The sequence below is a fragment of the Pelophylax lessonae genome, assembly GCF_965119305.1.
Source record: "Pelophylax lessonae genome assembly, chromosome: 1".
Classification (NCBI taxonomy): Eukaryota; Metazoa; Chordata; class Amphibia; order Anura; family Ranidae; genus Pelophylax; species Pelophylax lessonae.
The window spans coordinates 303,304,827-303,331,641 of NC_138768.1; the positions used below are offsets into that span (position 1 = coordinate 303,304,827).

The following is a 26,815-nucleotide window of genomic DNA, read 5'->3' on the forward strand; positions in this document are numbered from 1 at the left end:
CTGATGGGCACTGATAGGCTGCACTGATGGGCACTGATGAGGTGGCACTTATGGGCACTGATGAGGTGGCACTGATGAGGAGGTACTAATATGCCGCACTGATGAGCACTGATAGGTGGCACTGATAGGCGGCACTGATGAGCACTGATAGGTGGCACTGATGAGCACTGACAGGTGGCACTGCTGGGCACTGAGAGGTGGCACTGCTGGGCACTGAGAGGCAGCACTGATGGGCGGCACTGATGGGCACTGAGAGGCGGTACTGCTGGACACTGGTGGGTGGAACTGATGGACACTGGCGGGTGGCACTGATGAGCACTGATGGGCGGCACTGATAAGCACTGATGGGCAGCACCATCAGTGCCCATCAGTGCCTAGATGAGCAGGCACTGATGGGCACTGACTGGCAGCACTATGGGCACTGATTGTGGGCACTGATGGCTGGCACTGTGGGCACTGATGGTGGGCACTTATTGTATTTTATTTACCTCTTTTGTAATCAGGGCACTGGTGATCAGTGCCCTGATAACATTTTTCTTTGTCCCCTAAGCGCTGATCGGCTCTGCTCCTTCCTCACACGCATTCTCTGTGTGAGCAAGGAGAACTGGTGATGAGAAATGATCTCATATGTTTACATATGAGATCATCTCTCATTGCATGGTCCGATCACGTGGTAAATGGCCGCTGTGATTGGCCATTTACCACGATCTGTGATTGGCTGTGTCCAAGGGACACGGCCGACACAGGTTTGCCCCGATGCGCTGTCGCGGGAGCGCGCGGGGAGCCTGTCACTGGGAGGCCGTATAAAGACGGCCTCCCGGAAATTAGAGCCCGCGCTGTAGCCGTCTTTCAGCTATAGCGCGGGCGGCAAGAAGTTAAGGCAGGAAGTGAAATAAAATCTCCCTAATAGGACCAAGACATTAAAAGAAGAAACAAACTTGACAGGAATTTAACCATATCCTAATATATCCGAAACTAAAAACAAATTGAATTTAGATATACATTCATTCATACTGCTTTCAAAATGCACAGCTGTGATTACTGAAACATCTAAGAAAAATGCAGTTGATTTACTAAAACTGGAGAGTGCAAAATCTGGTGCAATCAGCTTCTAAATTTAGGTTGCTCAATTAGGCTTTGACAAAAAAAAAAAAATTATGGAAGCTGATTGGCTACTATGCACAGCACAGCAGTCTCCAGTTTTAGTATATCAACCCCAGTGTTTTTCTTCCCTTCTGCTTTACGTTATTTCTTTACTGTTTAGAGCTAGATGTGCTTTAGAACCATTTACACCTAAGCGTTTAAACACACATGTTTTAGCACTCCTCAACACGTGTACATATCTTAGTAACCATTGTTTTATATGGTGCTAGTTCCCATCTGTTTAAAGCCATTGAAACATGTTGTCTGCTTTTGATGCATTGACGCATATTATAGGCATTGTGTCTCTGTGAGGAGGTGGACATCTTGAAAAAGGCAGGCTTTTGCTTTTCTATATTGAAGCCTCTAGCAAGGAGAATAGTGAGCAGCATGGCAGTGTCATCACCAAACCTTGCACCAAGTTTCATGGGACTAGTAGTCAGAAGCAGCATTGCTTTCCATTTCTCAGGATTTTTCAGTAGAAACTAAAAAGAAAAGGTAAATTTTCCAGGGTACTGCTTAGACACAATTCACATTTTTAAGTTTTCTCTATAACATAGAAAATCTTTACTTCTTGAGTTCAGTTCCACTTAAAGTGACTTATTCTTAGAGGGCTTTATATGGTCTGGAGGTTTTTTGACTACAATCAAGTTCAGTTGTTAGGGTATGAACAAAGAGGTGCTGAAACCATAAACCACGACATTCATATGGCTTCTTTACTATTATGCCCATGTTTGCTGTACATTAGTGAAATACAACGTAGTGAGAAAATAGTAAGAATGAAAACCTTGGAGCATGCTGTTATAACTGTATTTCTTTCCTGACACGTTACTTTTTGAGGTCAGGGACAAGCACCTGTCAAATCAAGACCAGTGGCTGTGTCCGTCCAGCAGATGCCTCCCAATAGACATGAAAAGAACTGCCTTAGAGCAGATGCATGGAACCTGTGCATCCCATGTGGGCAAAGAAGGCCCTTTGCATGAATGTACACATAAGTATGCCATTTTGAATGAGGCTGTATTATGCATCAATAATGCTTTGTGAGCTACTTATATCTTCTTCCCGTACTAAAGGCGTAAATGTTTTCAAAAGTTGAGGTCACCATAGATGTGAATTAACCACTTCAGCCCTGGAAGGTTTTACCCCTTAATGACCAGGCCACTTTTTGCATTACCGCACTGTGTTGCTTTAACTAACAATTGTGCGGTCGTGTGGCGCTGTACCCAAATACAATTGATTTCCTTTTTTCCCCACAAATAGAGCTTTTTTTTGATGGTATTTGATCACCTCTGTGTTTTTCTTTTTTTTTTTTTTGTGATAAAAAAAATATATATTTTTTTACTTTTGGCTATAAAAAATTACCAATAAAAAAATTGAAAAAATAAAATTTCTTTATCAGTTTCGGCCAATTTGTATTCTGCTACATATGTTTGGTAAAAAAATCCAAAAAAGTGTATATTAATTAGTTTTCACAAAAGTTATACCGTTTACAAACAATGGGATAGATTTATGGACTTTTTGTAATTGTTTTTATTAGTAATGGTGACAATCAGCGACTTTTAGCAGGACTGTGACCTTGCGGCAGACAAATCTGACACTAAGTGACAGTTTTTGGGGACCAGTGACCCCAATATAGTGATCAGTGCTAAATAATATGCACTGTTACTATATAAATGACACTGGCAGGGAAGAGGTTAACATCAGGGGCGATCATGGGGTTAAGTGTGCTCCTAAGGAATGTTTTCTAACTGTGGGGGGAGTGGACTGACTGTGGTAAGAGAGAGATCCGTGTTCCTGATTACTGGGAACACACGATCTCTCCCTTCATGTCTGACAGAACAGCCGTCTGTCTTGTTTAAATAGGTAGACAACCGTTCTGTCAGTCTCCTTGACAATCTCGGGAGGTTGGCTGCGATTGCGGCCGCCGGTCCCGCGGACTGGCTCCCGCTGTGTTTAATCACAGCGGGAGCGCGGCTCTAGCAGCACGCGCGCCCCCTAGAGCCTTAAAGCAAAACCTCATACATGTATGCAGTATATGTTCGGTGGGCGGTCCTTAAGTTGTTAAAGTATATCTAAAGGCAAAACTTTTTTTTTTTTTTTTTTTCATTTTGGAAAGAGTGGAGAAGGATTAAAACTGTCAGGTTTGTATTGCTGACTATGTCCCCATTAGAGAGATTCTATTTGTCCTGTTTACCGCTATCACTGAATGCAAAAGTAAAAGAAAATCCACAATTTTGGGTTGCCCCCTGAACAGAAATAGATGGTAAACCTTCCAATGGGGACAACCAGGGACTCCCTCACTTTGAATGGATTTCATCTTGTATGTTACTGCTAAGCGAAAGTTTAAACGGGGGCCTCAGATCTCAGTCTTTGCACTAGTGTCTCTTAAACTCCAGGTGTCAGCTCTGTTCAGGTCAATTCTTATAAGTCCATATACTCTAAAGATACATGCACCACATTCTAATATCCTTCAAACTATTTTTATTTCAAAGAAGTCACGTCACCTACCTGAGCCTCTTCCTTCAATGGAGGAGCTCAGATGGGTGATGTCATTTCTTTGAAATAACAATTATGTGGGAGATCGAAGTGCATTGCATGTATCGTTCTGAAGTATATTTTACATTTTATTTTGGTGTATTGGGAAAAATGACTAGACTTGAAGCTGAACTTCAGGCAACAGAATGTTTGGTAATTCTATTCTGTTAGCCTTGTAATTTAGGGCTAGATCAAACACATATAATTTATTTATTGTCAATCAAGGCACACGTGAATTCTGAAACACCCAGGTATATGTTGCTTCCTACATAATGTTTGGACATTGACATACAGGAGATTGGACACCTTTCCCTCAGCTAGTGCTTCAGAGGCGGCACCCAGAGAGTGCTTGACTTGAGATTTGCAGGGCTAGAATGAAATGTGACCTTTGTGCACTAGGCTCTGAATTGTGGTGCTACACAGACCTCTGTGTACTGTGTTAGTTAGCCCTTAAATAACCTCAGGTCCAGAGCTGTGGCAAAGCCTCTGGTGTGACCCAGTGCTCCATGTTCTATTTAGTGCTATTCAGTGTAAAGCAGTGTTTCTCAACCTCTTTATAGTCAAGGCACCCTTGAAAAGTATTTTCAGTCTTGAGGCACCCCAGTCTATGGTGTGGTTCAAATTACTGTGTGTCTGGAAATACACACAAAATTGCTTCTTTGTGTAGGGCAGCCCATTGAAATAAACGGGCTGCCCTACACACAACTGCACAGATGTGAACCAAAGATTCATTCACATGTCAGGTTGGGGGGGGAACTAAATGGTTAAGGTGCATTTTACAACGACCAAACGGCCCCCCTTTAGCTGCAGAGGGTGTGGAAAAGGCTGGAAGTATAACCCCAGGTGAATGCGGCTGTGCTGCAACTGCCCCACAACCACTTGCAGTGCATGCTGTTGCGGCACAGTGACGCTGCATGTAGGGGCTTAAAACAGGCAAGGTATACTTACCTTTAATGACTTTGCTGATAGAAAAATGAATTCCCATCCTAAATGTCAGTTTGAGGTAATTGGTTTGGCCCTTTGTCCAGTGTTGGCGGTAACTCTGATCTGTCAAACCATGTCAGGATGGAATAAACTTCTTGTAGATAATCCTTTGATTGCTGTGGTAGGTCACATCATTTTAGAGTGTCTGGAGCAGATGTCTACAGCCTTGTGGTTTACCTGTGACAATCTATACAAGCCTCTGAAATTATGTTCTGCATAGGAATGTTGTCTGTACAAATGCGTAGGGCACTCTGGCTATGTGGAAAGCAAATGATAGCATCTGACTAGTCTTTCAGGGACATCATCTCTCTGGACCCACTCTTAACATTGTCATTGGAGGTGCAGGAGGTCTGCAGCAAGGTTAAAGAAATCCCCCCCCCTCTACCTCTTTTGTCCTAGAAATGCATATTTGCAGATCTTTGGTACAAAAAGCCTTCAGCATGGAGATATTCCCCCACTTGTGGGGGGTGTTTTTACAACCTAAGCTAAAAGGCAAATTATGGCAAATTGGAGACAGCATCTATTTCAACTGCCCTGCATCTTTTTCCTATACTACTACATATAGCTGTGCCTTTACTCAGAGCTCACTTGGTTCTCTGCACTTTGGTAGGTCCTGTTTTTGTCCAGTAATACATTTTCCTTTGGGAGGTATTTCCTATAAGGGTAATATCTCCTTTCCGCAGGGAAATTCTGTATCCTTGGATAATGTTGATCCTCAGTATTCCCTCTCCTTAGAGGAACCTTTTGAGTTACAGGATCAGTTGGGAAAGTTTCTATTGCTCCCTCCCCAAGCAAGGATCTGATCCCTGACCCTGTCTTTCAAGGGCACTGGTAGTTGTGACAGCACTGGACCTTATGTCCACTCAGGTGTTTTTTTTCCTGGCATTCTCCCTAATTATAACCAATGGTGTGTTTCATCTAGGGTTCAGTTCAAGGCTGGATCTATGCCCCTCTAGATTTTGGTCTTGCCCCCAGGACCAGTGGCATCAGTATAGCGAAGACTATAACGAGGCCCTGAAGCCCAACCCAACCACTGTGGTTTACAAAGCCACACTAATAACATGAACGTGTTCTGATACTTTGCATCCCCAAATCAGACAGGCTAGATCTGGCCCTGGTTCAGTTTGAACTGTATACACCTAACCATCTAAATCATTCTAAAACACCCATATTCTAATTGTGTTCCTCGGGATTTGTTAGTGCTCAAATTGAAGAAAATGAGTGCATCTAGTTTTTATTTGAAGACATATTTCCACACACATGAACACTTCAGGGGTAAAAGACTAAAAGGATTTTGAAAGATATATTAACTGCAAATAAGGTCAAGCAGTACTATATATATCTCTCCTACCTATATTGAAACTGAGCAGATGCCATTCTTTCCAAGGATCAGGGTGTATTTTTTATCTAAAGATTTCTCCACATGGGCAAATTCTTTGCTTTATATATACAGTATACAGATGTTACAGAAAAAAAACTGCTTGGCTTCCCTGCTCTCCATAAAACTGTAAAATGTGTATAAGCTGGAGAGAGGCTTAGCAACTATGGAAGGGTGGTTTTATATGCCTGCTTCATTAACTCTTTACTTGCTGTTTAGCCAAACTAGTTTGCAAGCCTTACAGTTTGACAGTTTTATTTTTTTTAAATGAAAAATAACAATTTAACTATCACAGATGAGCACTGGATTGGTATGTATTTTTTCATATAAATTCGGTTTATAGTCCAACTTTAGCAGAAAAAAAGACCACATTATAACCCTCTGGCCCAGGGATTTGTCAAGTCCCTATAACTGTATTTCCTTCAACTCATGAGTGTTACACACAGACTCATATAATACCTTTTTCATTGGTCTTTTTAGCTAATTTCACCAACAACTATCTAAGCTAGAGTGGTTTGAATAGACTGTGGAAATGTTACACTGCACCCAGTCTACAAAGTAATAGTTTATAGATAATCATTATCTTACTGTCAGTGGCCAGGCGTACTTTCATGGTGTGGATTTAAACATTTTGCCCTTTACCTTGTGGTTCTGGTAGGAAGTGACTGCTATAAACGCTGTTTCCGAGAAGACATGTGTGCAGAAAGCTGTGTTCTTGGACCCAAATCCATTATTTTCATCTGCTTTAACTATGTGGAGCCGAGGCTGATATTTGTGCATGGAATTCAGGATGATCTACAAAAAACAGCCAGGACAGAAAGACATTTCAGGTACAAAAAAACTTTAAACTGATTTTAAATATCATATAAAATAAGTGCCGCTGAGTATTTATTTGAAGTGCCTTGCTCAGGGATAACACTTGAAGAAATATTAGCTTTATTTTATCAATAAGACTTTCTGATATCATTAGTAAAACAAAGCTCAAATTTACTAAAAATATAATGTATATAAGTGCAAAAAGAAGCCATTTTTATGCAGTTTTGTTAAAAAGAACTTTACATTTCAGTCTGCAGTCAGCTGCGATTTTCTGAAATAGCAATAAAGTTTTTGTTGCTTACTTACAACCATAGGAACACTGCAGCTGATTTACTAAAACTGGAGAGTGCAAAATCTGGTGCAGCTCTACACAGCAACCAATCAGCTTCCAGGTTGTTTTGTCAAAGCTTAATTGAACACGCTGACGTTAGAAGCTGATTGGCTGCCATACACAGCTCTCCAGTTTTAGTAACTCAACCCCACTGTCATTTCCTGCTACTGTGATTGGCTTGCTGCTGTATCTCTCTTTATTCAACACTAGGACTGAGCATTTGATCATAGTAGGTAAACTCATTTCCCAAAAATCACTGAAATACATATTATGGCATTGTTTTATTTCTCATCTAAAATAGACATCCACTATAAGTAAGCAAGCAGTGTGGCATGTTTTAAAATGCACACAGATTATGGTATGAACCCACGGCATGTTAATATAGGGACAGTAATTAAAATTTGTCCTAGACCGCTCAAGGGTAAAACCTAAGCTAAATATCATGCGTCTGGAATTGAGGGCTGCTTTTAGATACCTCCTGCTTATAAAGAAGGAACAGAAATAAATGTTGTTTTCCTCCAGGCTTCTTCTGGACAACAAGCAGTCTTTGCATATGCAGATTGACTAACGTCATATACACGATAGTTCCAGGATTTAGGCAGTGGCGGAAATGACTCTAGTTTATGGACCACAGCAGCATTTTTGCAGTGAATGGCATGTCAACAGAATGACTCACCATTGGTACAACTAGTGGCATAAGGGCAGAACGCTCTGGCACATGATACAGTGATAGTAATACTGTATTACTATGTAATAAGATCCAATGTTTGCCCACATCTATTTCCTGTGTATCCTCAAAGCCCAACGTAAGCAAAAACCCTTGTTTTAGACATATCACATTTTTATTGTAGTCTGTGTCTCCATGGGGTAATTTTTTTCTCACATCCTATTGGGGCAGGATGTGGTTGGGAAATCTCGAGGCTGGGACATGGACTGCAACAAAATCTTAGGCTTCCTGTTCCAGTAATGACTAATTTCTTCTTCTACCACCACAGGGACAGGAAGTGAGGTGAAATCTCCTTAACAGGATCATGAACTGCAAAACAAATTTATCAGGTGTACTTTTTCAATTCTATCCAAAACCAGAAAAAATGTTTTAGCTGGAGTTGGGCTTTAAGCCAAGCATTCATCCATTGACGTGTCCCTTACATAGACCTAAATTGTGCAGTCCTTTTTCTATAAAGATAGCCCCTTTTCCCCTTGACAATAATGTTATATAAAGTACATCAAAAGCATTTACAAGCATAGAGGATCAACATAAGTAATATGGATGCAGATAGGTAATACCTGCTTATTGCAAAGTAGTTTATTCCATTGCAGAAACAGATCAAAATGTGGCTGATTCAGCAGGAACCAGCCACATTTTGATCTGTGTGTGGTCCTCCCTATTTCACAGACCCAATTGTTGGACAGTCCCGCTAGAAAACCTTCTCGCCTTGTCAATGGCTGCAGCAGCTGATCAGTGTTTGCTGACAGCAGAGGAGTCCCCACTGTCAGCCTAAAAAAGGACAGTGGGGATCATTCCTACATCTACCTCGCTTGTGTGGATACATTGATCTAGAAGTTTACTTTTTTTTTCATCCAGCTCGATGGGTGAAGGAGAAAAAGCTAACAGTGTGTACTCAGCTTTGCAATATCATACTTTTGTGAATGATTATGATACTTTGAGGCTGATTGACTAAAGAAGTTGAGAATCTTCACTGAAAAAAAATGTGAAAACAGTTACTTCAGTTATACAGTCATGTGAAAAGCAATTTTTTGTTTACTTTCCATACCCAATCATGTGTGCATGCTTTTCGCATGACTGGATAATTAAAAGAATATTAACAAATTTTTTTCAGTAAAGATGTTCAACTTCAACTAGTAATTCAGTCCCCATAGCTACAGCTGTTCTTAAACTATGGGACACAGCTCCCTGGTGTGGCATGCTGCTGTCTTTGCAGAATGCATGCATGGTCCATAGCCAACCACAATGGGAGCCCAGAGAACCCTGACTAGTTGAATGAGCTGGTGACACTAGGTTTTGTCTTCTGACATCTCACATTTGAGTGCAAATGTAGTGGAATGCTTGCATGTTTGTGAAAGGTTTGCATAGACAGCAAAAGGTTAACACAAACAGTAAAGATATAGTATGCACCATTTTGAACAGTAGTTGACCCAAATGGATTGATGGTGGCAGACAGATACAGATACAGTATATTATATACAGTATATCAGATACTATTCTACTCTGATATTACTATATCAGAGTAGACAGACATTGGTGTGGACCAACTGAGGTAAAATGTACACAAAGAGGGTGGAGTGGAGAGAATGTGGCAAATTCTGGACAAAGTAAACCGAAAATTCTTCTTGGGCATTTTACATTGTGGTACTTTTCTGTTAAAATTCATGTGCATTTTACAGTAAGATTCAATATAAGATTCAATAACTGCTACTACAGCACTTTTCACCCGTAGCAGCCACCTTTTGAGGAAGCGTTATGTGCTTGCTTGATACTTGAAGGCCCCAAAGTTCCTAAGTGCCAGCTTATGGAATCTAAACAGAGATGACAAGTAAGGACAGTTCAAACATGCAGAGGTCAGACCAGAGCAGACAGAGGATGAGACAAAGAAAGGTCAGAGTCAAACCAGCTGGTCAGTGAACAATAGACTAGTCTAGAAAAACAAGAGGAGGCCACGGACAAGGCAGGATTCAGGAGACCTTCAAACAACTGCCTTACAGATGACTGATTTGTAACCAACTGCCTAATGTAGGACACCACATATGACTGACCAGCTAAGAATGGCTGTCAGACAATGAAACAGCAGAATGGGTTTCTTACCAATATATTTGCATTTGAAATTAACATAAAATGTGCATAGAATATTCATTTTTTAATCCATTAAGGAAAACTTTTAGTTGCTTACAAGAGATAAGGCTTTAGGTATCATCAGGAGTACCCAACAAAGCCCGCAAGAAAGAAGTTAGACAATCGTTGCTTTAAAATATCATAATATTCATACAGTTCGGTAGGCCTTTATGTAGTATGCTAACATAAAGCTGTTTTAAATACCAAATCCACGATAACAGGATGTTGCATAGGAACAGTGCATGAGAAAAAAAGTTCACTCTGATTCCTAGCAAGTTTGGTTTTTGATCTTCCCAACCAGACTTCTGATTAATCATTTGGTATTTTATGCCTCCAGCCTCACCCTTCATTGTACTATGGGCCAAATGCTACCTGCCTCAATCCCTATTTCTCCAGATTCCTCTCAATTTGGTCTTTGACCTTAAGTGCCCAATGGGGTAATCTGGGGATCTATGTTCTAAGAGTCTTATACTGTAATGCCCATTTCTCTGTGTAAAGTTTCCTGGTGGAACTAATTATTCTTTAGACATTACAGCTCATGGGAGCCCACACCTATGACTGGTGACATAGAAGGTCCATGCTACCCATGATTTCCTCATCATTAATGGTGCCCTTCATATACACAAATGCCTCACCCATTCAGTGTGAAATGTGAAGCATATCTCTTCTAGCTAGTAAACACTTCATGATAATGACATTTCCACTGGTTCAGTCAAATTCAAATGTTCTGGAAAGGACTTTCTGAGATCCATGGACCATTTTTACCTTTGCCACTCTCTGTAGGAACATGTAGAAGTTGTGTTACTTAGGAGTGCAGATAATATTTATTTTCTCAGATTTATGAGGGAATGAAAAAACAAAACAAAATAAAAAAACTGAACGTGTGCATCTGTAACAGTTGAGGTCAATCGCCAAGAAAGTGTAAAGTGTAAACAAATTTAGTATTTTCTGAGGACTGTATGCACATTAAAATGCATGTGTAGCTATTTTTCATAACACTACAAATGTAATTTTAAGTATTTATCTTTCTGTATAAATCTACTCAACTTTAAAGATTTTTTAAGGTGACACCTTCCACCCTTGAAGGGTTAAGTGGTGTCATCTAACAGTCTGATTTAGACTGTAAAGATTTCCATTCCCGAATAGGAAAATCTATAAACTTTACTAAACCTGGAAGAAAAACCATTTTAAGGGGCCAGGAGCCAGTTTGCTAAGGCAGGCACACAAGTTAGGCATCATACCCTCTTATCCAGGCAGTTCTATGAAATAAAAAAATAATGATTTTACAGGCTTCAAAATATAGAAGGTGTTAACTCTCACTGTACTTCTTCAGAAAACACACTTAAGAATTTTTCTACACACCCTGAAAAGATGTTTAATTCTTGTACTAAACCATATTGGTCCATTTGGAAACACTATGAACTTTAGAAGTGACCATCTGTGCATAGTAATCCTTGTCCTATATAAGGTGCATACAATAGCTAGCATTGCATGGGATCTGGTGGGCTCAGAGGCTGCATTTGATCTTCTATACATATCATATGCTGTTCATCATTACTTATTAAAGCTTACCTAAGCCCAAAATTCACATTTCAAAGAATGATTGATTGCTCTCAAAAATTTCCTTTTCCTCTTAAGGATTGCAGTGTCTGTAATCATACCTGGTGATCCTGCAAGTAGTAGCCTTTTACATGCACTTCTGGTATAATGCTTACTCAGTATGTCTCTATGCAGGATTTAGTTCTACAGCTGCTATATCTGCCTGCAGTGATAGGGCAAAGAAACACAACAGGCTGGTTGTACTGAATTTGATTGATGGAACAACTTCAGTACAACCAACCTGCCCATCAACTGATTGAAATTGGGCTAGTCCCTGCTGAATCAGCTGAATTTTCATTTGTCTATGGCTGGCTTAAAGTCGTTGTAAAGATAGAAGTTTTTTTTTTTTTTTTACTTTACTGCATTTCATGACACAGACACAGGGTCGTTATCCTGCATCAGCAAGATCTCTCTTAGGAGAAAAGCTTTTCTGAAGAAACACAAAGAACCGGGCAAAGTTGAGGACTTTAGACGCAGTGGTCGGCCAAGGAAACTTAATGCAGCAGATGAAAGTAAAATCATGCTTACTTCCTATTGAAATCGGAAGATGTCCAGCAGTGCAATCAGCAAAGAACTGGCTGAAACCAGGTATACCCATCTAATATTCGGAGAAGTCTGGTCAGAAGTGGTCTCCATTAAGGAACTGTGGCCAAAAAGCCATACCTCCGACATGGTAACAAGGCTAAATGACTCAAATATGCACAAAAACATGGGAACTGGGGTGCAGAAAAAAGGTAGCAGGTGCTCTGGACTGATGAGTCAAACTTGGACATGTTTGTCTGTAGCAGGAGGAAGTTTGTTCTCTGAGGAGCTGGAGTATGATAGTGAGTATCTGTAGGCAACAGTGAAGCATGGTGGAGGTTACATGAAAGTTTGGGGCTGCATTTCTGCAAATGGAGTTGGAAATTTGGTCAGGATCAATGGTGTCCTCAATGCTGAAAAATATATATACATTATGGAGCTGTGTGATTGGCCCCAAAGTTATTCTGCAGCAGGGCAATGACCCCAAACATACAGTCAATATCATTAGGAATTATCTTTAGCATAAAAAGAACATGGAGTCCTGAAAGTAATGGTTTGGCCCCAACAGAGCCTGATCTCGATATTTAGTCGAACAACAAAGGGACTTCCATTGCTAACTGTGATATCTCTCACTCTCAGGAATGAATAAAGTCAAGTTACCGTGTGGGGCTGCTGCTAATTAATGCTGATTCAGCATAAGTCAGTGCATGGGGGGAGGGGCAGCAGCGCTATCCCACGGTACATAGTCTACAATGTAACTCAGGCAGGCTTGATGGAAAACCTTGAAAAGTTTATTTATAAAAAATATATAGTGATGATTAAAACATAATAGATTTTGTTCCAAACCAGATCTGTGGCATTGCTGGGGGTCACAGGATGACCGAGCCGCTGAGTGAGCCAGAACTGTGTAGATGATCACAACAGGGAACCAGGCAGGAGGGAGAAGGATCTTATGTGCCAAAAGCAGACCGGACCAGCCGGTAGGGTGGCGTGGCTTCCTCCCACCCGATAGTGTGGCTGCTCGCACAGGAGCAGTGTAGACGTGCCGCGGAGCCGCCACCCAGGTTTTCCATCAAGCCTAAATCTTTACACAAAGTGCAGCGCTAAAGTAATTTAAATAATAATGTGGCAAGTGGAAAACCACAAAAAAACATATACAATATAAGCTAAATAGTGTCCAAAATACTGAATAAAGTCCCAAAACAGAAATGCAAATGAAAATAAATCCGCATGCAAGGTGTTGAGGAGAACAATCCTTTTCAGTGACACCCAGGGAAAAGTGAAGGATGGGGACACCTCTGTGCACAAGTATCACAAGCAGCTTACCAGAACTCCTTGGCTACTCAATTTAATGAGACAGCCTCTCCCAGCAAGATGTTATACCAATGTCACCAGCGGTTGTCAAGCTCAAATGCTTCATAATCACTCCATCATATATGCATGAGTATATAAAAAGAATAAAAGCCCATAGCGTAATTCCGTAACATATAAAATCCAATTTATTAAAAGAATACTACTCACAATGAGAAGGTAAAAAACAGGTACATAGAACAGTGCGGCGTCCCGCAATTGTCCAAAGCAGCATCAAGCAATGTAAAGCAGCCGGCTCCGTAAGGGGGCGTGTGGACTTTGCGTCGGGAGTCGCAGGAATTTTTTTCTCCCCTTTCCATCAAGCCTGCCTGAGTTACATTGTAGACTATGTACCGTGGGATAGCGCTGCTGCCCCTCCCCCTCTCAATATTTAGTCCATCTGGGATTTCATGAAGAGACAGAAGGATTTGAAGCAGCCTACATTCACAGAAGCTCTGTGGTTAGTTCTCCAAGATGTTTGGAACAACGTACTTGTGGAATTCCTTCAAAAACCGTGTGTGTGTGTGTACCTAGAAGATTTGAAGAATTGATGGTGTTTTGAATGCAAAGGGTGGTCACACCAAATATTGATTTGATTCGGATTTCTCTCTTTTTTTTGTTTCGAATTCAATCTATGGTTCTTACTTAATATCAAAAAAGAAAAACAGTTAGCAATCATCTTTACTTTTTTGACTGTCCAAACACCTCTAGGAAATTACACCTGGTCTCTGTTATTGATTTTCTGATTAGAGAATGGAATTTGAGTATAGGGTCCCCTTTCAGTTTACCAGTGATAACAGTAGAAATAACAGGTTTGTAAATAGGGAAGTGAAGCCACTGCCTTTGCACTAGGAAGGGGTGCAGATTATATTACCCAAATATATGTCTATGCACACATCAAGTATATTTTTGAGAGAGAAAATAGTGCTTTTCATTTAAATTGGAAAGCTATGTATTTTCTCTGCTAGAAGAGCTGGCGTCAATAGCAGGCAGATCCCGCCAACCCCTTCAACAAGGGAGACATCCTAATTCACAAGGCTCCTCTCATCCCAGTGGCTTAACTAAATTCCTTTGACATGTAGGTAACTTGCAGGCCTCAGCGGTGAATGATCTAATGGCTTTTAATTTCATTACAGTGACTCTAATTGAGAGGCTACTGCTGCACTTTTGCTCTCGGGGGGTATTCTGCCATACTCCCTAGTCTCTTCTCACAGTAGGGGCACGGCTGTTGCCCTTTGCTTATCCCCTACCCCCAGTCTTCCTCCTCACCTCCCACCACTAAACTGCAAGAAATATACACTGTTCCTTTATAGCTTCTTCTCTTTTTTCATCTACTATCTATATATTTTGTTGTCTCATTTACTCTCTCTTCAGTGGCCATATAGTATATTTCACATCAGACAATTTTCCTGCACAATATCAGAAAATTGTGACTCTTAATACACAAATCTACATGAAGATTAATTAATTCAGGCAAATCATCCCCTTGACCACTTAAAGTGATTGTAAAATCTTGTTTTTTTTCCTATAAAAATAACAAACATGCTATACTTATCTCCTCTGTGCAGTTTGTCTTACACAGAGCAGCCCTGATCCTCCTCTTTTCGGGTCCCTCATTGCTGCTCCTGGCCCTTCCCCCCTGTTCAGTGCCTCCACAGCAAGCAGCCTGCTATGGGGGCACCCGAGTCGAGTCACAGCTCCATGTGTGCATTCAGATGCAAAGCCCCGACCCGGCCTTGCCCCCTCTCTGTCCTGATTGGCTAGCTGACTTGGATTGACAGCAATGGCAACCAATGGCTCCACTGCTGTGTCTCAGCCTATCAGGAGGGAGAATCCCAGACAGCTGAGACACTCGTGAACATTGCTGGACAGAGAGGGACCTCAGGTAAGTATTAGGGGGGTTGAGGGGGGCTGCTGCACACAGAAGGCTTTTTATCTTCATGCATAGAATGCATGAAGATAAAAAACCTTCTGACTTTACAACTCCTTTAAGTATTTATTAACAAGTAATCATTTTATTTCTGTTCAGCTAGTGTCATTATCTGAAATTTGTTTTTATACCTAAAGCATTTGTAAAGAAGATTAAAAAAAACAAAACAAAGCCCAACAAAATATTTCATACATACCTGCTCTGTGCAATGGTTTTACACAGAGCAGCCCCAATCCTCCTCTTCTCGGGTCCCCTGTCTGCAATCTGGGTCCCTTCTCTTTGCTGAGTACACCCATAGCAAGCCACTTGCTGTGGGGGCACTTATGCGTTCTCACTCCCAAGCCAGCTCTCCATAGGGCTCAGCCCCACCCCACGTTCCTGCCTCACTGGCTGTGATTGACAGCAGTGGGAGCCAATGGCTCCTGTTGCTGCATCTCAGCCAATGAGGAGCGAGAGACCCTGGAGACTTTCCTCTCTCGTGCACATCGCTGGATAGAGAACGGGCTTAGGTAAGTATTAGGGGAGGCTGCACACTGAAGGTTTTTTACCTTCATGTATAGAATGCATGAAGGTAAGAAACCTTCAGACTTCACAACTATTTTAAAGCAGTTCTTTACCCTGTTAAAAAAAAAAAAATATATGTCAGCAGCTAAAATTACTGAACTGTCCAGAAATTCAGCACTGCCCTCACCCAAACCGGTTCTTCGCCAGTCTTCAGATCCCCGGTGCTGGCTTGTTTACTGTGGGCAGCTGGCTTTGATTCCTTTGGGTTCAAACCATCTGCCCACTGTGCTTGTAAATGGTCTCGCAGCCTTCTGGGACTTGTGATGTGCCCCAGAAGGTATGCGGGGGGGTTGAAGAATGTCCGGTGATCCAACCGGAAGTGAGAGCTGGCACCTGTACCCCCCACCAAAAAAAAAAAGTGGGAAAAATAGAAGGTGAGGTTCTGCTTTAAAGTGATCCTACATTCTAGTTAAAAAAATGTATTCCAAACAGCATTCTTAACTCTTCTTCTATTGCTCTCAGGATCCTTCAAATCTCTGAATTCTTTTTTTTTTTATATTATAATCTGACTTTCTTTTAGAGGGTGGTTACTTTTGTTCTCCATGGTCTCATTGTAGAAATATAGCCACTTTCTCTTCCTGCTTCCTGAGATGGACCAGGGACTATGGACAATTTTATTTGTAGTGTGCATAGATAGAGTAATGCACTATGCACATAACAACAACCAATGTGCACTGCTCATTCCAAACAAATGTAAGTAAGAGGGGAAATGAGAGGTTCTGGAACTCACTGAAGACATTACAAGGAGGCAGAAAATCACAGTAAGAAATTATTTACTGAAAAATAGATTACGGGGACAGTAGTAAATGTGTGTGGGTTATTTTTGGAAAATATTGTTTAGTGTCAATTCAACTGCTAAAATCAGTCAAGTAAAGGCAATGCCTGGACTGAAATCTGATGAGCAAGAAAGTGCATTACTTGGCAAATCTCATGGCAAGTTAAATGTGTTTTATCATTGCATTAGCTGTGTGGTTGGAGTTGTCCTTTAACATTAAATTAGCTATCCCACGGCTAGATAAAATTCATTTGAGAACTCTTTCTTTTATGTTTGCTAATAAAGTATACCACAGCCAAATGACATAAAACTTTTTTTGATGTCTGAATGATCAGTCTAGTTTTTATATTAGCTAAGTGGGAGCAAATGTTAGATGTGGCATGTGAATAGTCACCATTTTTCAAGATCATGTTTGAAATTTTCTAAAGCCATAAAACCAGAATAAACAACTTAAAAAACTAAATTACAGGAAAAAAAAGGGTAAAAAAAAAAAAAAATGTTCTAAGCTTTGCCAAAACGCTGTATATACGCAGCTGTCTCATTACCTCTTTACACGTCCATCATTTTACAATATACTGAAGATATGTGAATTTAACCCTAATTATACATGCTCTATAGTGCGTCAAGGTACTTTCAGGACTGTTTTTTTTTTTTTTTTATTCTTACTATTTTTTTTTCTGTAGGCTACACCTCTCCCTAAACTTTTACAATGCATTCACCCAGTTATCATCAAACATTGGTAGGTGCATATGGAGACAAAAACACACCTTGCTTTTCCTAATTTTTTTGCAGCTTGTAAATGACAATGAATACTCGTTCACATATATGTATGCCTTTTGAAAAGCACATTAGAGTCCTTGAGAGCACATGCTGACTCTAATGCTGGCCATACACTATACAAAAAATCGTTTAAACTAATTTTCGAAAAACAAACAGCCGTGAGAGCAAACGTTCGTGCCTTCATGTAATGACTGATAAATCGTTCAATGGACATAAATGAATCTGTTTTTTGTTGTTTTTTTTCACATGTATTTAGTGCAAACAGTTTGGACGAGAAACACATTAACCTTTCAAATTATCATTCGCTTGGCAGAAAATTCCGTACGTGTCCTTCATTTTTTTTGGCTCAAAAACCTCACAAGCGATTACCGATTTGTGTCCGAAAAACGAACGAACTGTCCAAATGACCGAATTTCGGCCCATTTTTCATATAGTGTATAGCCATAAGTTTTGGTGCATTTTCATATAAACCAAAAAAAGTCAAACAATAATATGCATTATTCATCCTATTAGCACATACAGTACATATACTTCATATGCTTTTTGTTTTACATCATTTTTTGTCTCTTTTTTGTACATATATACTTTTCAAATGGGTGAATGGCAGCTGTAATAAAGACTTCAGATCACAACTTAATATGCAACCACCATCTAAAATGTTTGATCAGCTTAACAGGATACGTGCCTGCCAACATTCCCTCTTTTTTTACCGTGAGATTTCAGAGAAAAACTATGCACACATTATGCAAAAATGCACCACATGTTTGTTCAAATTTGTGCTCTGTGCAGCAAAAAGTAGGTATAAAGTGTTTAAAACCAAGAATTCTGCCAAAAAAAAAAAAAGCTTTTTTGTGAAAAGTAGTAAACTGTAAGTACAAGGCTTTGGTTTAGGTTGGCTACTCCAAAAAAAGACGAATGTGCTCTGGCAAAACAACAAGTGGCAAGTGTTTGTATAATTTCCCCCTGCTGTGCCAGTATTCTGGTTAAAAGTAAGAGTAGTACAAATTATTTTATACTAGTGAATTGCTGCATTTCAGATGAGCATGTGTAGAATCTTGCTTTAGCTTAGTAATGGTGGCTTTCTGTGCACGTTAGCCTGTACATTAATTACATTTTATTTGAATATCAGTTATTGGTAATTGTAAGACAAACTTTTTATGATGGTATTTTTGATTGGTTACACATTATACTATTGGTTTAAATTATATGTAAACCCTAACAATAAACTCTTATTTGCTCATTTCTGAAATACAAGAGTGCAAAAGAAAAAAAAATGTTGATTTTGTTGGAAATCTTGTGAACTGTTTATTTCTTGTGCCTGCTGCTTGTGCACCGGAGGGGTTATGGAGATGAGGATGGGGGAAACCATAGAAGAGAGCTCTGTTTTCTTTGTAATCCATCAGAAATAAGCCAGTTGGGGCTGACACAGCCTGCTTAGGAATCAAGAGCTGTGTTGTCATGTCAAAAAGGAAGGAAGAAGTGCACTATATTTCTGGGACATCAACAGTTTTTTTTGTATTTCCACCATGTTTAAAGGAGATGTACAGCCAAAGATTATTTGGCTGTACATCTCCTAGGGATCACAGAAGTGCAGTTTGTTCTGCACTCCTGTGACCCCTTTTCAGCAGAGAGCGGGCCGAAGTCCGCTCTCTGCTGACGTCACAGAAGTCAGTCCAGGCACCGTGTCCTTGCGACAATGGAAGTTGGGATCCACCCTGCCTCGCCACAGCCCAGCGCTCCAATGAGCGAGGAGGGAGCAGAGAAGAGAGCGGTGACTGACAGTCAGCAGCTCTCTGCTAGGGGAGCTGTCAGAAAGGAGTGATCGTTGGTGTTCGATCATTCGGTTCTCAGTGTAGAGGCGCTGGGGGACAGATGCATCTCTTTTAAAGGGATAAAACTTGTGATTTTTTGAAATATGCATGTATTTCACATATATACTTTTTTCTTTTGTCTTGTCATACACTTTAATGGAACAGTGCAAAATGAATATCATTATCTTTGTTAATTCTATACAAGCAAACATATAGGCTGTTCATGATATCCAGGAAATACTGTTCACTCAAGGTACCATAAGGTGTGTCTAAAGTGATGTATAAGTTGGAAAAGCAAAACTGGCCAAACCAGTATCTCAGTCTACTTCCACCATCTTTTGTGGTCAATGTGATTCCACTTTTATCCCCACCCCCTGAGCTTTACTATCAGCCAGATAGTATGACAAATGACAATTGGTGAGGCATTAGTGAGGTAGTAGGGAGGCAGTAGGGAAAAGCATCTGCATACTGGAGAGCCTTTGGGATTCAAGGCACGCAGTTAGAGGGCTGAGCTAACATGCAGATACAGTATTTGGAAATGCTTGCTATGTCTTTTCAGATCCAACTTTAGGATCATTTGAGGTTTGTTTTAGTCTTGGTTGAGGGTGATCCAGTGAAACTATATTATGGAGCGCTCCCTACTCTTGAAGAGTGTTCTTTGAATGTTCTCCCTACATGATGTTATGGAGGGTATACCTCTTGAAGAGTGTTCTTTGAATGTTCTCCCTACATGATGTTATGGAGGGTATACCTCTTGAAGAGTGTTCTTTGAATGTTCTCCCTACATAATGTTATGGAGGATCTACCTCTTGAAGAGTGTTCTTTGAATGTTCTCCCTACATGATGTTATGGAGGGTCTACCTCTTGAAGAGTGTGCTTTGAAAGTTCTTGCATCAGTGCTTGATGTATCAGCAGCCAAAATAAAAAACATTCAAACTGGTGGTGGTGAGAGACATCTTAGTAGTGACACTTGGTACATCGGGCTTTCTTTATATAAGACAGCAAGGTGTTCCCAGATAAAATACCCTCTGCCTTTTTTGTATCTCTCAAAAAAGATTTCACCACTGCAGATCCCAATTCTTTGCTCCTTCAAAGAAATATGAAACATTTAACAGAAAGAAACAAACTCCTTCATAATAGTAAGAATAGGCTGGCAGATCTGGAAAATAAGTGCTGAAATATATTCTTGTGGATGGTTTAATTCAACAGTATCTCCCCAAAAGTGAAAAAATAACGTTCAAATGCACTTCCGATAATTTTTGATGCTTTGACAGTTTACTGATGAAAATGTTACTTAAGAAAGTATAATCATCGCTTTGAGGTTAATATAGCTGTTTCCACCTGGGAGCACTCTCTTTACCATAACCTGATCTTAGACTGCACTCTGTCACAGGAAGACATAATAGTCTCTGGTGGCTGCAGCTGGCCATACACAATGGCACCGTTCCATGTGCTGATTGCACCTTAGCATAGAATTGTGTCTGACTCATATCCAACCTTTTGAAGGCTGTCAATATGTGCTGACAGCTGCAGCCATATAGATAATAATAATGTCTACAGGTGACCCAAGACACATCTTGAGTTGAAAATTCTTCACCAACCACATTAGTACTGTGTTATAAACAGGAAAAAGAATGTTAATTCATGTAGTAAAAAAATAATCAACTCCTTGAATATAAATAAATCGACTACACTAAAGCAATTAGTCCCTGGGAAGCACTTTGTCGTGAATATGCAGCAGTTTACTAACTAAAGCATGTGGCTTTGATTTATTAACAGCAAATAGGCTGTTTACTTTGCAAGGGAATTTTCACTTTGCAAAGAATACCCAATCATGTGCGAGGAAAAAAAAAGAAACTGTGTTTTTGCTTGCACATAATTGGATGATGGAAGGCAAGAGAGCTTCACCCCATTCATTAAGCTAAGGGAAAATTCCCCTGCAAAGTGAACAGCCTATTTGCCTATAGTAAATCAACCCCTAAATTTCACGGTGCTGAATAAACTCACACTATAATACTTATTAAAAAAAAGAAAGAAAATAATACCGCGCTAGTGTAAATCTAAATAAATCAAATTAATAAGCAGCAACTATTTTGTGTGATAAACACAATGCAAAAACTTAAAAAGATATAAGTTGCGCTAAGAGTGATGAGTGTCCATATATATCAAACAGTCCATAAGTAAAGATGAAAACTGTCCTTGATGTGATGAAACCACTCTCCGTCACCATAGAAAGGTAAAAATAACACCGCCACCAACACCACCAAAGGCTGAAATGGTCTCTTAACAAGAAACAGGAGAATCCATTACAGATTGGAACTAACAACTCCCCCTGCCCCCCTTCCTATTCCCTCCATACCATCCTTTCTCCAAATGTCTCCATTCACCACCTACCTACACTAGCAGAGTGCCATGATACTCTGTTTGAAATGTTCTCTTACCAGCTCACATTGACCCCATTGTCAGAGGTCAATGACACCTGTGGCTTAATACCCAGCCAGGGCCTTTATGGGATTAGGGGTCCTCCTATGACTCCACACACCGATAGTCCAGCGGTACCATCACAGAAAACCCCAGAATGCAAAAAGGCTCCACATAATGTAAAATCATTCAAGTAGTTTATTTATATCCAAAGTAATGCACTTACATAGTAAAGAATAAAGTTCACGTTAAAATCAAGCCGGCCAGCATAAAACACAACTGTCCTTCCGGGATCGTACACGCGACGACATCAGCACGTCGTTTACCCTTTTTTTAGTTTTTAATATAATATTATGATCCTGCCCATTTTTGAATAAATAAATGCAGTGCTGTATTCAGAGCTTCCTACTATTGAGTCAAAGATTTAGATAGAAGGCACAAAAATACTTTGTTAATTCATTACTGAATACATGATAATGAAAGCACAAATCAAAATGGTAATCAAAATGCTTAAGTTGTTTCCGGAAGCTTTATATATGCTTATAGCCAATTCGTAGAATACAAATATTGCAGCACTATAGAAATAAAAGTTCTTTAGTGAGGAATACAGAAGATTACAGGAACACTGAAGATGTTCCTTTAAGGTATTGAACTCCATGAAACAAACAATGTGTAACCTCCACCATAGACACACCTAGCCACTCACCTCAACAACAAGACCCCTGAATTAACAGATGGGTCATAACAGCTGCCCCCAACCGTACCCGCAAGAGCACGCAGTCTGACCTGGCCTTCTTCCGCTTTCCCCGGGCCCCGACAGGTGCCAGAAGTGGGTTGAAAACTGTCGTTGGTCTGATTTAGAAGATAAAACCCCCGATCAACTCAATAAGCACTACAGACTAGGTGCTCAGCAATTTGAAGACTCCATGATCTGTCGCAATAGCACATACAGGACAGTACTGTGAGAAAATGCCATCCCAACAATTTCTGATTTGACAAGTCATTTGGGGTACCAAGGGAGACAAAGAAAGAGGATAAAAGAACTGGGTGCCGAGAGTGTCAGGGAAAGGACCCCCACAGTACATGCCAAACCAAGATGGTTGGTGGAGAGAATCTCAGCAACATCCAAACAGCAACAACAGCCAGCAGCAAAATAGAAAAGACAGAGAGTCCTGAGGAGAGTGTCTTGGTGAGATATCCTTGTGTGGACGTGATCTGCTGCACTATATGGTTAGCAACAGGAGGACCTCCGTGATTGGACTGGTGGGGACATACCCTTTATGGGAAAGCCTTTATGACCCATCTGTTAATTCAGGGGTCTTGTTGTTAAGGTGAGCGGCTCAGTGTATCTATGGTGGAGGTTACACACTTTCTGTTTCACTGAGTTTAAAAACTTAAAGCGGAGTTCCACCCTAAAATTATACTTACCTCCATCTTCTTGCTCCGGGTCACCTGAAAAACAAATGGATAATCGCAATTTTTTTTTTTTTTTTTTACTTACCTTGTTTAGAAGAAAATATACTCACCTTACTTCCTCTTCCTCCCCTCGGAGGCCACGGCGATTCGTCACTTCCTGGCTTGCAATGATTCCTGGGAGCTGAACGTCATCGCTCCCAGGAATCAATGCGCCTGCACCAGCCCCGACATCAGTTCCAGTGCAGGCGCGTCATACCTTGCTTAACAGCTTCTGGGCATGCCCAGAAGCTGTGCAGGGATGACGCTGCGGCTCCGGAAGTGACGGCGGGGCCGGTGCAGTGCATCGTGGGACCGAAGAAGACGGAAGATGACGCAGAAAAGGATCTCGCTGGCTTCAAGCTGCCCACACCTGAGATGGCAGCGCTGTACAATACATTTTCAAGGTAAGTATTTCTTCTTGCAGGTAAGTGCAACCTGGGATAGATCAGAGGCTATCCATTGTGGAATGCACTAGCCCTGACTGTCCCGGGGGTATTTTGATAAAAGAAAACTTTCCCAGGGTGGAACTCCGCTTTAAAGGCACATCTTTGCCATTTCTGAAATCTTCTGTATTCGGGAATCGTCACTGATGAACTTTTATTTCTATAGCGCTGCACTATTTGTATTCTATTTTTATCTAGGCTGTTGCAAATTTACCTGGAATGTTCATCTGCTTTTTATCATTTTACATATATTTTTTTTTTTTTGCGCTGGTTTTTACTACATTATGTGATTTATAGCCAATTCATGCCCAACTTGATTTGAAGCTACCAATATTTGGAGATCAATGAACTATAAAATACTTAATAGCTTTTTTTGCTCAGATTAAATGCATATTTATAAAAAAAACTCCAAAATATATGGGATTTTTAAGTCAATCAAACAGATTTTTAAATATATAAAAACTTGTATTTTATTATTGTTTTTTAAAATGCTATTTTAGAAAATGACATAGAGTTTAAAAGAAATATTTCCATATAACCATACATCACATGAATAGTAAACATCATGGTAGTATCTCAAAGATGCAACAAGTGGTATTTCCCAACTGATTAGTGTTCAGTCCCATCACGAAGGAAAGGCAACTATTGGAAACCATCTACTGCCTTTCCTCGGTGATGGGACTGAACACTAATCAGTTGGGGAACACCACTTGTTGCATCTTTGAGATACTACCATGATGTTTACTGTTCATGTGATGTATGGTTACATAGAAAGATTTATTTTAAACGCTATGTCATTTTCTAAAATAAAATTTTTAAGAAACAATTAAACTCTATGTCATTTTCTAAAATAACATTTTTAAGAAACAATAATAAAAGACAAGGTTTTTTATATTTAAAAAATGAATTTGATTGCCTTAAAAATCCCAATAAGAGAGGATATATTTTGTAGTGTCCAACAAAGGATAATGGAAATTACACCTTCAGTCATATGAATTTTTTTTCCTTATTTATAATAGCTTGGCCAATCAGATAGGAAATCATTTCACACTTGAATGTGCTATCCAAACAGATTCTCTATCTCTGTACTGTAACATTCTACTTGTAGTACGACTGCCTTAAAACGAATGTTAACCACTGCTCTTCAATACTGCGCACCTTGGACTTGTCACATTTTTCACATCTTAAAGAGTAATACAGAATGCATCAGGGGGTTAAGGGTTAAAGTAGACAAGATATGTCGAAATGGAATTTCCAGTCATACTAACGGATACTGATAGAATTTGCCCTGTTGTCTTATGATAAATATACAAGCTCAAAGCAGGACTTATCTGTAGAAGCCTTTGAAGAGTGACTTAACCCCTGCAGGAGTGACTGAGGTTTGGAAGAAGCTGCTTGCACTTCCATCCGGCCTTACGTTGCCCTCTGCTCTCCTCTCTGCTTAGATCTCTTTGTCTCTGGAACTCCTTATCCAATAGTGAATGTGAGCTGGATTTGATCCTTTGTTTATTACTAGTGACGTCTCTTTGTTCATCTGAATTGAGAAGCCGAAGTCAGTTGAGCTAATGAGGGTTGTTTGCTAACTCCTTTGTTCACAGAAGAGCATTCAATTGAAACATTTTACGCTACTGTTTCCTTTTAAATGTATTAGTGTTATTGGAGTATTAATAAAATCAATATGAACATGTTAAACAAATTGTAATCCACATGTTCATAGTGATATATATATCTAAGTCATGTAACTGATTTGGCCATACTTTAATATCAATATGAACATAATAAAAATCATACATATACAAATAAAGATTCCAAAGCCCTACATCGGATCTTTTCCTCCTGCAATGTAAAAGCTCTTAGGTATCAGAAGATAAAAAAAAATGTCTATCTATCTATCTATCTATCTATCTATCTATCTATCTATCTATCTATCTATCTATCTATCTATCTATCTATCTATCTATCTATCTATCTATCTATCTATCTATCTATCTGTCTATCTGTCTATCTGTCTATCTGTCTATCTGTCTATCTATCTATCTATCTATCTATCTATCTATCTATCTATCTATCTATCTATCTATCTATCTATCTATCTATATATATATATATATATAATGCATATTTAAATATGTATCTAAACAGTCTTCTGTATGCAGGAAAACAATCTTTATTGCACAGGCCTACATTGTACCTTGTCAAGCACACTAATGGAGCTACCATAAGTAGGGGGCTGCAGTCTCTACTGAGCCCACACTGCTGTAGCCCCTGTGCCATCTGTAGGAAATCAGAGACGTCTGCAAGCTAAGCTTGTGTCTGAGGCCTGTGATGTGCCAGCTGTTATGGGAAGCTTGCCCACACCTAGAAGTGCGCATAGATACTCTAAACGAGTTTTTCGCAACTTTTTTTCAGTCAAGACACCCTGTAAAATTCTGAAAAACCTCGAAGCACCGCATTCCTAAATGTAAAAAGCTAAACAAATTGTTTACCACACATGGAGCACACTCAACATTAGATGCGATTTATTCTTACTAATATGCTAAATCCGCCTTTTCACACTGATACAAGTATTACTTCTGTCTCAGTTTCTCTCCCTCACTCAGCTATTGTGACCCCAGTGCTGACAGAGAGGGGCAGGGGAGGGGCAAACGTGGATGCTGTGTAGGTGATTGCCGTCCTCCTTATCAACCAATAACAACACTTGTCGTTAGGATGCTGGCGGCTGGAGGGTTGTAATGGAGCTCAGGGAAAACCTGGGGCTTTGTGCAACCAAAAGGCAGGCTTTATCCACCTGCTGGCTTGTTCACAATTTTTTGTAAATTTTTAGGCATTTTGCCAAGGCACGCCTAAATAAACCTGAAGGCACCCTTCATAGGCGTGCACACATGGTGCGCCAGGTGTGCTTTGGCACACTCTATTTAACACATGTGCATTAGCATTATTGCTGTGAGTGCCAGTGAGGAGATGAGAAAGATCTCCAACTGAGCGACTCTGCTTAAAGGAAAAGTGTGGAAACAATTCTCTCTCACTCTGAATCTGCAGGCAGGGAGATCATGTGCTGGTGGGGCAGAGTAGATAGATAGATAGATAGATAGATAGATAGATAGATAGATAGATAGATAGATAGATAGAT

At 40.1% G+C, this 26,815-nt stretch overlaps 1 protein-coding gene across 2 annotated transcripts in view; it reads right to left on the reverse strand.

Annotated features, from left to right (window-relative positions):
* Window positions 1-26,815, reverse strand: part of TBX5 (T-box transcription factor 5) — a 96,468-nt gene that overhangs the window by 16,570 nt on the left and 53,083 nt on the right. For both annotated transcript variants that reach the window (XM_082244238.1, XM_082244237.1), the window contains exon 4: window positions 6,680-6,832. In XM_082244238.1, coding sequence (XP_082100364.1) covers window positions 6,680-6,832 — 153 coding nt within the window. The remainder of the gene's footprint in view (window positions 1-6,679; window positions 6,833-26,815) is intronic.